The 14,717-nt window shown below is 33.0% G+C and overlaps 1 protein-coding gene across 1 annotated transcript in view; it reads right to left on the reverse strand.

Moving 5' to 3' along the window:
* The window catches only part of LOC123536823 (uncharacterized), an 82,734-nt gene extending 70,318 nt beyond the window's left edge, over positions 1 to 12,416 (reverse strand). Inside the window, exons 1-2 of the mRNA XM_045320287.2 lie at positions 12,177 to 12,416; positions 11,188 to 11,858 (exon numbers count right to left, since the gene is read on the reverse strand). Coding sequence (XP_045176222.2) covers positions 11,188 to 11,274 — 87 coding nt within the window. The 5' untranslated portion in view covers positions 11,275 to 11,858; positions 12,177 to 12,416. The remainder of the gene's footprint in view (positions 1 to 11,187; positions 11,859 to 12,176) is intronic.
* Positions 12,417 to 14,717: the final 2,301 nt, after the last annotated feature.

The raw sequence follows: 14,717 nt of genomic DNA on the forward strand, positions 1-14,717 counted from the left end.
AATGCGTCTGAAGTAACTTGGATAAATTTTGAAATCACGCACAAGGCATCAGCGTCTACAAAGCCTCCGCCAGCCGCATTTAGTTGACTTCTTGAAGCCATACATGATTATCGAAGATATTAAATCCGAAGAATCTGGATTGCTGTGTTGGATGTTTGGTACTAAAAATGTCACTACAAATTCTTCTCTTTAAAATTAAATAAAATCTATTGATTAATTTATAAAATGAAGCTTTGTAATTTATTTTGAAAATAAAGCGCACAATTAATGTAAATAAATACTAGTAGCTTCATCAATGCATGTAAAGGTAATCCAGATTAAATAATCACATACAATCGTACCTTATCGTAAATCAAACTGTTAAACCAAATTGTTGTATCCTATTAATTTTGAATATACGCAGTTTACTTTTACTTTAATTTTAATTTACTCTTAAAAGTAAATACAGAAATAATCATTTTGATAACAACTTCTTATGAGTTACATGTATATAGTTTCACAGATATCAGTCATACATTTTTTTATTAATTATGCAATTTTAAAAGATTTACATCAAAAAGACAACAAATGAAGGCACACCTCCGATAATATTAAACGGACTTCTTGCCACAAATGCACGCAAGATACCAAAATAGTAGCTTCAAATCTACTGCTTCGGCGATATATGGCCTTTTTGTGTCGGTTCGCCGTAAAATCCAACACACTCACTCACTCACTCACTCACTCAAATCTGTATATAGCACAAAGATAGATCAAATACAATAACATTTATTGATGAGATAAATTGTTTACGTGAAACGTATGAATCCCCCTCTGATTGTTGCCATATCTGAATGTTTTGTAATATTTTTTTTACATTCGTGATGGAACTATTACAGGACATGGATGTGGTTTAAACTGGATATTCCCGGTCATGCACTGGATATTCCCGGCAATCGAAACAAATATGTTTTGACACAGCTGAAATAAGTATATTGAAAATCAGACATCCGCAGATTGCACAGGAGGGTAGACATTTAGACAAAACGCGTCAATGTCTGTCCCATTGTTTACGTATCTAATGTAAATGCCAATGAAACAGCAAGCTTAAGCTTTCGATAGGTTTGTAAATGTAAAGATGTAAACGTGTCAATGTCGTCATCATACTATGTAAAAAATCTTATTATAGGGTTTTATTACGCGGAACAAAGAGACGTAAAGGAAAGCTAATTGTAGTCAGTGGCAGCTCTGTCTAATTTCACTGATAAAATCTATAGTCACAGACGATTATTTTGGTATTCAAACAAGTATGACATGTTTGCCAAGTATAACTCATTTTAGTTATAACATATTTTAGTGATGTATGTTACAGGGCTATTTAAGTAAAGTGATTAAGAAAAGGGGTCACATTTACTGACGTCATTCTTGTTGAGTCCATTGTAATTTTTCGTATGTTACTCTTTTTAATAATGTTTGTATTTATAGTGTACCTTATTGCTTTTACATTTAAGAGCAATTTTAAATCTCAGATCACAAGATTTTGCTGTGCGGTGCTAATATGGCCAAATAAACTATAGAAAGACTTTATAAATTGAATATTTTCAAATCTACTATATGGTTCCGATTCGAGAATATCATGTATGGAGGTCCATTGTTCTCAATGAAATTTTTCTTTAGCATAAACATAAAGACAAACCTCAAGAAATTTGATTGGATTTTAATTCAACATTTGTCATCAATGAACTTATTAACATTATTCGTAAAACTTACTAGATTACTTTTTGACAAGATGTTTAAAGTTCCATAAGACTTTTAATCTTATTAAAAACAGATAGTACTGCTGTCCAAATAGAGACTAGTAAGAAGAATGCCACTTTCAATATTATACATGAAATTATGAAGACAAGGTCACACAGAGAGATAATCAAAACTGCAATGTACAGTATTTTCTATTATGTTACTCATAGTCAACCTATGACAAACACATGAGAAAACAATTATCAAACATTTTAATCAAAGGCATTATGACCCTTTAAATATTTCTCACAAAATAAACTTAATATCCAATCATGATGCGTCAAATTCACACTACTACATGCGATGCATGAACGGTGCATGTCCTAGCAACTCTGTTGATAAGTGTCTTCAGAGTTAACCTTAGCTTTCTATTCTTTAAGTTGCTGTACACTTGATGTCTTTTAATGCTTAGAACAGAACATATCTTCAATTGTTAACACGGAATACAAAATATACATGACTTTAATAAGATGTGGAAAAAAAATATAACGACGGTGCCGATCGAAAATCCCGAATAACGAAAATGCCTATTTTTTCTTTGCCGAATAATGTTCAGCATTTTCCTGCGCACATTCTCTCCAAATCTGGGGTCAATTAGCCAATGGAAAAGGGGTGAAACATGAAGAAATAAAATACCGAATAATGAGATAGATAGAAAATGCCGAATGAATTCGCTGATTGGAAAAAAGCCGAATAGTGAATTTCAACACTTTCCGTTAAGTTACAAGGGTCTTTCAAATAGTCATGCATGTACGAGCACATTAAAATACCAATCAGCATTGCAAGTATGAATGTTCTGTGTTGTTTACTTTTTTTCAGAAATTGATCTGAAAAAAAAATTATTATTCAGTATTTTATAATTGACTTGGAAAAGGCGGGAAACACTAAAAGTTAGCTTTTTGCCTCTCCTGAAAACCACCTTTTTATTTTTTTTGGTAATTTCGATCGACACTGTCGATAACTTACCCTGATACTAACTATATCACACTAACCTGATTAGAACACCATTTTTATAATTTAATCTTCGTTTATACTGAAAACGTTTCAATTGGTTGTATAAGAGCTCATACAAAAATAGAGAATATGGTTTTATAGTTTGTTTCAGTTAAAATCGTAATGTTAACTTTTAAATCACGACAGAATAAGATAATAGATACAAACTCCCATGATATCTTTATTATGCTTCTATGACACTTTTAACTGTTAAAGAAGTCTTTTATGATATATTTTTTCTTTTGCTTTCAAACATACTCGTAATACCTCAATAAAGCATGCTTTGTGATGAGAAATATTGCTTTGCTAACTAATTTGTTTTGTCTTTTAATTCAATTTTGAAAAGAAGATTAATCAGTAATTGTGCATAGATGCATTATTTTTCACTCAAGGAAATTGCATTGTCTACTTGTCTTATACGAGGCAGCATTAATTTGTTTCTCGTTATATCAGATAAATATTAGGAATTTGCGCTGGATACATTCATTTAAAAAGCAATTATTACAAAGTAAACTATTTATCACTTGTTTGACGTCATGTCAGTGAAATAACTTCATCTCAGATTTTAATATTACACTTGTGTAGTGACATTTTAACACTGTGGTTTCAAGTTTAGAAAATAACGGTCGAAATGTCTGTCTAAAACTGAAAAATAAAGAAGAAATTTCCATGTTTCGGCAGAAAAACTAACTTAAGATAAAAAGAATCTTATAATTATATGTGTCTTTCCATATTGTATTTGTGTCAGAGCCTCGCATTTATTTATTCTATTGAACTCCTTCTTTTAAATCAAACATGAAAAGTCTCTCGTTTAAAATCATCTACAGTATTTAACCCTTAGCCTGCTAAATTTCTAAAATGGACTGGTCCATCATTCAATTTTGGCCATACCACTTATTATTCGAAGGGGTGTTCACTGAAAATGTACCGACTGAATAGTGAACAGTGCAGACCATGCATTCTTGGTCTGCACTGGTCGCAAAGACAAAATCACTTGTCGCTAGCAGGCTAAAGGTTAAACATAGTTTGCTAATAATTATTGTTAATATGTTCCTCTCAGCGTTAATTGACCCCCATTGTATGAAAGTAAAGTATAGATGATATTTATGTATTTATTTGTTGGGTTCAACGTCGCACCGACACAATTACAGGGTCACATGCGACTTTCCAGCTTTGATGGTGGAGGAAGACACCAGGTGCCCCTTCGTGCATTACTTCATCACGAGCGGGCACCTCGGTAGAACCACCGACCTTCCGTAAGCCAGCTGGATGACTTTCTCACATGAATAATTCAACGCCCCGAGTGAGGCTCGAACCCACATCGATGAGGGGCAAGTGATTTGAAGTCAGCGACCTTAACCACTCGGCCACGGAGCCCGCCCCGCCCCTCCCACCCCCGCCAGATGAAGTATACGGATAAAAGACATGGTGCCTTCATGCAACGTATAGAGTCATGTGATATTTGAGTACATTTTCTTACTATAATTGAACAATGTTTCACATGTGGAGGATATATGAGTGTATTTCCTATAAACTTACTTTAACGTAGTTCTGCACGTTTTATTAACCGGAAGTGACGTCGTAACGTCATTTCTCCGGAAAACCTGGAATAATACCTGGTAATCATGAAACAGATAGCATAAATGTCACTGGGAGCCTATTATATCCAGTGTGTTGAGTGTTTAACAACCAGTGAGATTGTCTTTCTCATGCTAAAAACTGACAAAATGTAGGTTATGATGTTAAATAATTCGAAATGATAGGATAGAATAACCAGCAAGGGTAGGACTCCAACTGATATTTGAGTTGTGAAAAACTGAGCACACGGACCTAATCATTTTATTTTGCCATATGATTGAAAATTAACAAATTTTCAACTGTGAAAACTTTCGCTTAAATATAATACCTTTATAACTTTTTGTGCACGGGAAGATTTCACCAAAAGTGATACTTTCCCGTAGGAGATCATGGTCAAAATTGTCCAAAGGGCCAGTATTTTTGAATCGCTTTAACAAAAAAACAAAAGTACACAACCCTCTCCTTGTTATTGAATTCATTTCCTTTGGATACAATGATGCTCCGAAACATTGAAGATTAATGTTTGTTTAAAACTTGAATAACTACCTTAATTTAACATACAATGTTAAGCATTGTTAAGCAAACACATTTTTGGTGAGGAATATTGGTTACGGACAATGACCTGTAGGTGAAATGGCAATGCTTCCTGTCTCAGGTACTCACTAAGAGGAGTAATTATTTTATTTATTTGGTTAATGGACGAATTTTAAAACGGTGCCTAGATCTGATATAAAGCAGAGAGATGTAATATAAATAATGGAGCTATATAAACAACTAAACTGTAAACGTAATGGAATCTTAACCTCATACAGTAAAAGGCTGATTTTTCTAGGTAAGATATTTACACAAGAATAAATTGTAATATTGTTAGTGATTGGTTACAATTAAATATTATTCTTATATAAACCGTTGATTACAGTACTTAAAGACTTTCTGCTTGATTAAATTGGAACGAGATTTTGGCAAATTATGAAATTGCATACCCGCAGTCATGTTTATTGTGTAAACTGGCTTTGTGCACATTGAAAAAGTATATAGTTATAGTTAAATAAACCGCGTGCTTCTTTACACTGCCAATGCCAGCAGCTTCGAGCTTTCCCAAATACCTTTATAATAATTACAACTATGACATTAAATCTAAGGTAAGTTTTGTCCTTGACTAGCCTTTAATCCATTCATTGGCATATAGAGAAAATGAGAATACAGAAAACTAATGAATTGGCTATTAAAACATTTAACATCTTTCAAAAAGAATATGAACACACTTCAAAATAACATATAGAATGTGGAAACCTAAAAAAAGAAGAAGAAAAAACAACAAATTATGGTTGCAAGTTAATTTCTATTGAATGTGGTTGACTAAAAAAAGAGAAAAACAATAATGGTTGCAAGTTATTTTATATTGAATGCGGTTGACGAATGCGGCTACGGCAACTATTGCTAGCTCACAGTATTGCTTGGACTGTTATCCAATGTATATGTATCATAATGAAACCATATCATGTGTGTAAATCCTTTCAATAAGGTGATGTGAAATTACCGAAGGGTATGTATAAAATCGTCTGTTTAAAATCAAAGTAAGTATGTAGAAGCCTATCTAACGCAACAAGAGCACACACTAAATCGAGCAAGATGTTTGTCCGTCATCAGGTTCATTTCATAAATATATAGATAAATTAGGAATATATGTGTGGATGCTTGCTTGTGGATAGCTTATGAGCAAATGGATTCAGGACTGAATGGCTAAAAGACACTATTATCCGCTACCGCTATAATAAAAACATTTAGTGTTAGACGTGCAAGTTGATGTAAATAAGTCTTAAATGCGGCTTTTCAAAGTTATACTTTGGAAGAGATAGGTTTTTACTTGTATGTCCATGTATCAAAATTTGTCTGATGCCAGTTCTTTTCAATAATTGTTTTACCAAGATTTTCCTTTGTTTGTATCTATATATCATTTTTATCAAGGTATTAATTGTTCAATAACCTTTTTAATTTTCTGTGTTCCGCTCGGATCATTTTTTTTTCTGAACCATATACATCCAAAGTCTAAACGAAGGAAGTTGAAACCACGCTGGTGAAAGTCAAACTCACAATAGTGCAAATTCCCATCTAGTTGGCGAATGTCTAAATCACAAAACTACGAACATGAAAACGCAATATGGTTTCGTGTGTTCGCGATCGTGATTTCTTCATGAAAGTCTCAATTTCCACGATCGTAGTTTCAACGTTCATCATCGTGGTTTTGACTTTCGATTTTCAATATCGTTGTTTCGACTTCATATATCGCAATTCTGACTTTCGACCTTCATCATTGTTTCGACATTCACCATCGCGGTTTCGACTTTCATCCTTGAGGTTTCGACTTTCATCATTGTGGCTTCAACTTTCATCAGCGCCATTTCGACTATATCATCGTGGTTTTATCATTGTGGTTTCGACTTTCATCGTCACTTTCAACTTTCGTCTTTCTGCTATCAAGTACAGATATGTAGTTCAATATGGATACCAGTATTGCAGTTGAATTTGGCTTGTGTCCCACGTCTGTCTTCTTTCACTATTAACCATTTAAATGGCATTTCTGTTGACGATAATTAAAATTAAATATCTACATGGGGACCATGTTTATAGAAAAAACATTCTGAAATCACACGTGTAAATATTGCCTCATAATGCGTATGTGCTTGCGTGTTACCCCCAACTATGGCCCACATATATGTGTTTCGGAACTGCACTTGCAGGCACCGCAAATATTGACTATAATTTAACTATTTTTGTATATGCGACGCTGTATGACATTTGTGAAATCAGAACAGTAACTCCGTGGCGCTAATTAAGATTTATTTGTTGAGGTCGCAACCGGAAGTCTTAAATCGAAACGACGACGATGAAAGTCGAAACTAAGATGAGATAACGAAGACACGAAAGTCAAAAGTATGATGGTAAAAACACGAATTTCGAAACCACGATTCAGGAAAGTAAAAACGACCACGGCGAAGATGAAAGTCCAAACACGACAGCGGAAACAGAAAGTCAAATTCACGACATGGAAAACGGAAACCACAGTGATAAAAAAGCAAAATTATATGGCGTTTTCATCATCGATGTTTCGTGATTTTGTTTTCATCACTGTAGTTTCATTTTTTTTTTCATCATCGTTATTACAGCTTTAACCAGTGTGGTTTCTACTTTCCACTTTCATTTTCATGGTTTCGTGTTATTATTCTCGTGGTATTTCGACTTTCATCCTTGTTATTTCAAGAATCCTGCTTTTGGGAGAAATGTGAAAAAATGCGATTGTCCAAACGGAACATCATATTCATAGCATGTCAGATGAGGGCTTTATTTGTTGGTAGTATGAGAACTAAAATAATGTTTTCTGAGATTGATATTTAAAGTATCTTCTACAAAATAATCTCGTTATTCAATAGGGATGCGCAAAATTTACACGGTAATGCTGTGTTCTGTTATATCTCAAAGTCGACATTCCTAGAGAAAAGTTTCCCTTTACATTTTAAATGATAATAGATATCTGTCTTCATTGCCCTAGTTCGGCAGTGTCATTTCATGTTAAGTTTTAAAACAAGTCGAAAGATTTCCTGCGGCCAGAAGTTATACAGACCAGAAATTGATACTGATGTATGTGTGACCACTCAGCCTTAAAAGTAACTTATGGGTGAATAGCGTGCTTGTTTGTTTTTTATTACCGGACTGTTTTCCGGAGAGTTACGGACACTGACGAAAATGAAATTAATTTTCAAAATAGATACAATAGTTTATTGCTCTTCATAAACAATATCTAATACAGTATCCAAACCTGATTTTTTTACTATTATTAATAAATTGTTGCCTGAAAATATCTATGCAAGTTTTATTGCAAAAACGGCGTTCCATAAATGCGATAAGCCAATCTCATTTCGGTAGAAAATCACGTGAAAACACACATATCCTACACTACTTGTTGCTTTCCGCAAACTGGTCATGTAAATAAGCAGAGAAAATGAGAAATGAAAACATTTCTCAAATTTCAGAACGTTTAACGTATAAATTTGAGGATATATAACAGGATTCCTTAACAAATTTTCTCACTGCATCTCACATACATATTAACGGTTCAATCATGTTTGAAAAGAAATCATAAGAGTTTTAGTTTTTGCTTTTCCTTCTCGTTAGTTATTTAATATATATTGTCGGTTTTGACAACAGCAAATAGACAGTTAGTTGGCAGAGTTGATTAAATAATCTTAACATTTTTTTTTGTTTTACTTTGTTTTGGGTTTAATTATAGGTCATGTGGTGACTCTCTAGCTTTTGATGGTGGAGGAAGACCCCAGGTGCCCTTCCGTGCATTATTTCATCACGGGTGGGCACGTGGGTAGAACCACTGACTTCCTGTGAGCTAACTGGATGGCTTCCTCGCATGAAGAAGTCAACGCCGCGAGTGGTTTGAACCCGCATCGGTGAGGAGCAAGTAATTTGAAGTCAGCGACCTTAACCACTAAGCCACGATGGCCCCTATTAAAACGTATCCGAATAAACTAGTTTTTTCTTGTTTTATCTGTTAAGAAATTTAAGACATCTTTAAAAAACGTAAATGTTTATATACTTCCTAACAATATAATAAAATAAAGATTTTAGTTAAAAATATTTCAAAAAGCGTCGTATCCACAGTGTTCACATTTTTCCCGTGCAGGTTCACGCGCAACGTCATGACTCTTAAAGGTATGGAATTTACAGATTATATAAGGACAAGTACAGATGTGTGCTTTGATAAGACATTCTGAATATTTTAGTGCAGTTTTGATCAATGACCACTAGTTGGTGTTCATACCAACATACTTTTCCGCGATATATTTCAGTTAACATCATGAAACATCACGTAGACTAGTATATCATTTAATATGTTGTTTATAAAGTTATAGTCATGATGACGTTGCAATTTGAACTTGATAATCTGCATTTATAATTAGATTAACTTTAGAAAGCCATGATGCAAGTTATCAAACCTATGTCAAACGAGAAGTGATACTAGCTTCTGCTTAATATATTGTTGTGTTTTTTTTTTGCAATTACCAGACTAATAACTTCAACAAAATTAAAAGTTTATAAATCTGTCAACAAGTTCATCCAACCGTACCCAGATTTAAAATGAATATATTGGACTGAATCAATATTTAAAGACAAACCTATTCACAAACAGCTTGTCTTATGCATATTTCATTATTTAGTAAGTTATACTTTTTGACATATCACTTTCCACAGATCATCAATATATGTATCACTTTCTTAAGACAATAGCAATAAGCTGTATAAAAGTAAGTCCTACACAATGTTCTTAACGTGAACTTAGACCGAGTAAGATGAGACGTTTTAAAATTTTTGTGGCGAATTTATATTACGCTCTGCGACACCAGCTGCATGCGACGTCTCATGTTTCTTGCTTTCAGTCACATTAGCGGTGATGATCAGCATGTGGTCAGTAGAATTACAAACTTTTCCGTACGTAATTGCAACATACATAGCACATGACTAGGACTGGTTCGCCACATTCTTGTTTCGTTTACATAAACAAATGAATCATACCTTTCTCTACATAAGCTATTCATAGAATATGTATGGTGTGGAAGGACTAGGCACAGCACAGTCACATAGTATAACTTACCGTTTACTTACACCATATAAATACAGGCTACACACAACTTTTAATATCTCTCCAGTGTTTCTAGACTTTTGGCCAAAACGGTATATCGTTTTAAAAAAACTCGACTCTTATTTCACTATAATGGTTTCTGAATCTTTCAATTTGGCATTTTGCCTCTCTTCTCTCATTCAGCACAAGAGTGTTAATTTTGATCAGCGTCTCATACACAATCAAACCACTATAATCAAATAACTAAATAACAATCATGCCAATACTGGCGCTTTCGAAGCGAACATGGTATAATTATACCATGACACCGTCTTTTTCTTTTAATACGATTCCGAATTACATAATTCACATGATAAATTTCTAAACATAGAATTCAAAAATGCAATTTGCCGTCAAAATGTATGTTATAACATGTATCTATGGTGGCGGTATGAACTTTGAACCCCGGCTTCTGTTAACTTTATGACTTTCAGATTTTTAGAACCTGCAACAGTCGAAATTCTTGTAAAGTTCTCGTTTGCTCATGATTATTCTTGTAGGCTAAAATGTTTAAAACGGAAAAATGTTGAATTTATATTAGGACAGCAACTTTTAACGACACATTCTTTTTGCAGGCAAGGAATGTATTCCTCAAGTAGATAACTCAATCACCTTTAAAGATATCAAATGCAAATTTTTCGCTAGAAAATTTTCTTCAGATATAATTTAAATTGTACAATATTCTCATCAAATGTATTTAACTTGGCTTATTGAAAAAAAAGTGTATGTAATGCAATATTCACCTTTAAATCTTTAACAGTCACCTGTAAAAATACTTCCAGTTTTTAGTAGTAAAACAGTTCTACTATGTTTAGCTTATGTACTGTTTTAAACCTTACGAATATGAAATATGAGTCTAGCATACTTGTAAGCATACAATTTTCAAATATTTTATTTGCTGAATCCGATGCGTATATTAAAACTTAAATTACATAACCGTAAAAAATGACAACTATCCATTTCCATTTCTTGTATAACTATTTAGTAGTAATTCTAAAGTACAAAACGTGTAAAAAATGTTCAAATGTTTAAATGTCCACTTCTTCCGTTAAGTTTACACATAAACCGCTACCGTAGTGTATATGCGTATATTTTTGTTAATTAAAAACCTTTTATCTTGAGAAAAATAAACAGCAACGACAAAATCTTACCTTCAGACTTTCCCCAGGCTTTGGTTTCTTTCCCCATTTCCGCTTCTTCACTTTAGGTACTTGTAGTGAAATAGATTGAACGGACATTTTATCTGCCGTTTGACGTAGAAAAACACTTCTTTTGATGAATATTCATTTAATTTTAATTGTCAATATTTCACTTCTTTATTTACGCCGATACTTTACTCCTTTTTAAATCATCAAGTTATCACTCCGAATTTCATGCCTTTTTCCTTATTTTTTTTTAAAACAACAAATGATTACACGAGATTTATTTCATCTCCATAACTCTTCAACCAGTTTGTCAAATGCAATAAATTCAATTTTATATCTCCCTGTCATTCTCATTGATTCACAATTCACGCGATACTGTAAGTTAGAACAACAAAAAATCTCCGCCACTGAATATCCAAGGCATTATGCCCACTGGTTTTCGAAATTCCAATTCTAGGACGTCCTCTAAAGATATTGGATCAAGAAGTTAGCAGAACTATTTGATCACGTTGCCCTTGTGTCAATATTATACATCATAGCCATCGGGATTTAATGTTCTCGTCATCGTAATTGTTTCATCCCTCTGCGATAGCTTAATAATTCCAGGTTTCATATCATTCGTTTACTTTTATTCATATTTATGCAAATTTTCATTTATGAAATAAAAATAAACGAAACTGAAATATAAAGTTAAAGAAATACAAAATTGATTCTGAATTTATTTTTATTTCTTATCATTTTTTTTTTTCAATAATTTTGTTTCAATTTTTTCACATTGTATGTCCAAGATTTACATAGCAAAGTAAGGTTTTGCCGTAGGAATGTGGATGTGTAAAATTCGGTATCATTATTTATACTTTTATTTACATTATACATTGTAAGTGATTGAAATAAAATTTTCATTAAAATATGATTATATGAATGATAGTAGTTAACTTAAAATGATTATTATTAAATCTGTGGTACAAATAAAGAGCATTAATTAATCTACTAACCCAGAGAACATTAATTTAGTAAATGCCTATATTTCTCATGACAAATTGCACAGAACTATTCTTAAATTTTCTTAGAATATAATCCAGACAAAAGCTTTGCCGCGAGAGTCATTCTTTATGTCACGAATATATTCCTCTCCATATAACAATAAAACAAAAATCAACCGCATAATCACATTTGCACCTAAGGCATTTTGGCTAGGAGCAAAGTGTTATTGAAAACCTATACTATAAACATTCAATCAATCGACTAGGAAAATTGCTTGAAGAATATTTGCCAGATGGGATGGAATGGATTGGAGCGGCATATTAAATTGGCGTTGATTAAACAGTACAAATTCTTGTAAAAACAGCTTGTTAAAGACTAATGATAGGAGTGTGTAGTACAGGCCCGTCTTGGGCAAACTTTTTAATGATATGACCACAACGATTTAACTGATTTAAGACATTTGAACAAAACCATAATGACGAAAGATATTAGAAATATAAAACATGAACACCAAACTAATGAGTCATTCTACGTATACATATTGCATAAATCGAGAGATATGATAACATTAGGTACTTTGGCTTGGCTTTCCGGATCATACCATAGCCATGTGCACATTGCAAATTAGATTATATCTTATTTTGTACCTAACGACCGAGTAGTGCAGAATACATTTTGTATATCAAATTCTAATTATATGGATCATCTGTCCAAATTATACAGGCTTACTGCATAATCATGTTAAATGTATAGACGTAGTTTATTGATTCATCTTCTGATCGTACTAGATTTCATCTTAAGTTCTATACTTTTAAACAGTCTCACATACATGACTTGAATGACTTATAACTGCATCGTTCACTTTGTCTTTCTTAAAAAAGGGACATGGTGAGAGTTTTTATTCTCGGCAAGAAATATACCCATATTTTTTTTCTATACAGTCAAATATTTTTTTTTTATGCTGATATGTTTTAAAACCTTTATTTCTATATAATAAACTGAAGGAAATTGAAATAAGTCCATATATTTCAGCAGTAAACAGAAGACACATTCAAATCAGTCAGATATTCACCTGTGTGACTACAAAACATTCTAATAATTAGCAGTGTTACTTGACATAAAACAACCAAGATATGTTTTATGTATATTTATGTTACCACCACCTGCAATATAAGCAAGTGTGCTTGTTTGTCTTCAACATTCCGCTAAAGTTCAGTTTGAGTTTGATCAATGAACTTCGTAATTGCGTGTACAATATAAATGTACGAACGATGTATTCAATTTTCCTTATCATGTTCATCACGATTGCTTCTACTTCAGAGAAATGATACCTTTTAGCCTGAAGATTTTATCACAATATTAACATCTAAAGTAAGTTATATTTTGTTGTTGTTTTTTTCTAATTGAAATATTCTTTTTTCTGAAGTTCATTCTAGTTCTTTCCCGGCAAATGACAGAACATCATCGATTTGACATCTATTTAGCACAGCATGAATAAGAATTGTTTTTGTCTAAAGCTCTATATATCCTTCAATCATCAGATGTGCATTACAGTATATTAGATTTTATAGAACAATAAAGCATTCTGTATGCTATATCTTTCCATGTGGGAGTTTAGCTGTGTAGCTCTGTATACGTTTTGAAGTGCTCAGGGGTTTTTGGGGGGAGGGGGATTCTAATTGAGCCATTTTATCCCCTAACACTCTGTGAAGCTTGTCTGAAAATGGAAAATGTTTTTTTGCATGTTCATTTCAGATAGAAGACAGACCTTCAGACATTCAAAACATCACGATCCTCTTGCTGTTTTGTTGAATTTTCTCATATATATATTTGGGCTTTAGACGTGACTTTTTCAAAAAATGCTTTTGTTCAATTTTCCCATACCATTTAGCTGTACATAATTTTAAAATAAATAGTGCTTAACTTACATTTTCATTTGTAATGTATTTGTTTTTGTTTGTTCAGGGCCGTTTTTCAACAGTATATCCACTATGTTACGGCACCTTAATTCTGCACCAGTACGTACCTGTTCTCCACAAGAAAGTGCCAACTAGACAACATAAATCAGATATAAAGGACAATTTATTTCAGACACAATGTCCTTTATCAATCGTCACTTCTCACCCTGGGATAAATCTCACGACCCCGCGATCCGTAGATCTGCGCTCTTCTTACTGATCTAAGCGCGTGGACATGTCAGAAGAGTGCATATATTGATGTAGAAATAGGTGTATATACAAAACATAGTATAGACAAATTCAAATAACTATAGACTGGGGACAAAACAAAACATTTGAGCACGGACTTGTAACGGCCTGCGCCCAAAATCACACTGCAGATATGCGCACAATTTTCCGCCTAGTTACAAAGTAATAGGACCCTGTAAAAACACTTTATCCCTTATACATGTAATGGTGATAATAGCCACAGTATATGAACACTACCAAAATCCGATTGTACTCAATGACTTTTGCAAAAGACAGAGCAACAAGAGAAATACAATGACCTGGAATTTGTGTAATTAAAAACATTCGCGATATAGATATCAGATA

The sequence above is a fragment of the Mercenaria mercenaria genome, chromosome 17 (assembly GCF_021730395.1).
Source record: "Mercenaria mercenaria strain notata chromosome 17, MADL_Memer_1, whole genome shotgun sequence".
Classification (NCBI taxonomy): domain Eukaryota; kingdom Metazoa; phylum Mollusca; class Bivalvia; order Venerida; family Veneridae; genus Mercenaria; species Mercenaria mercenaria.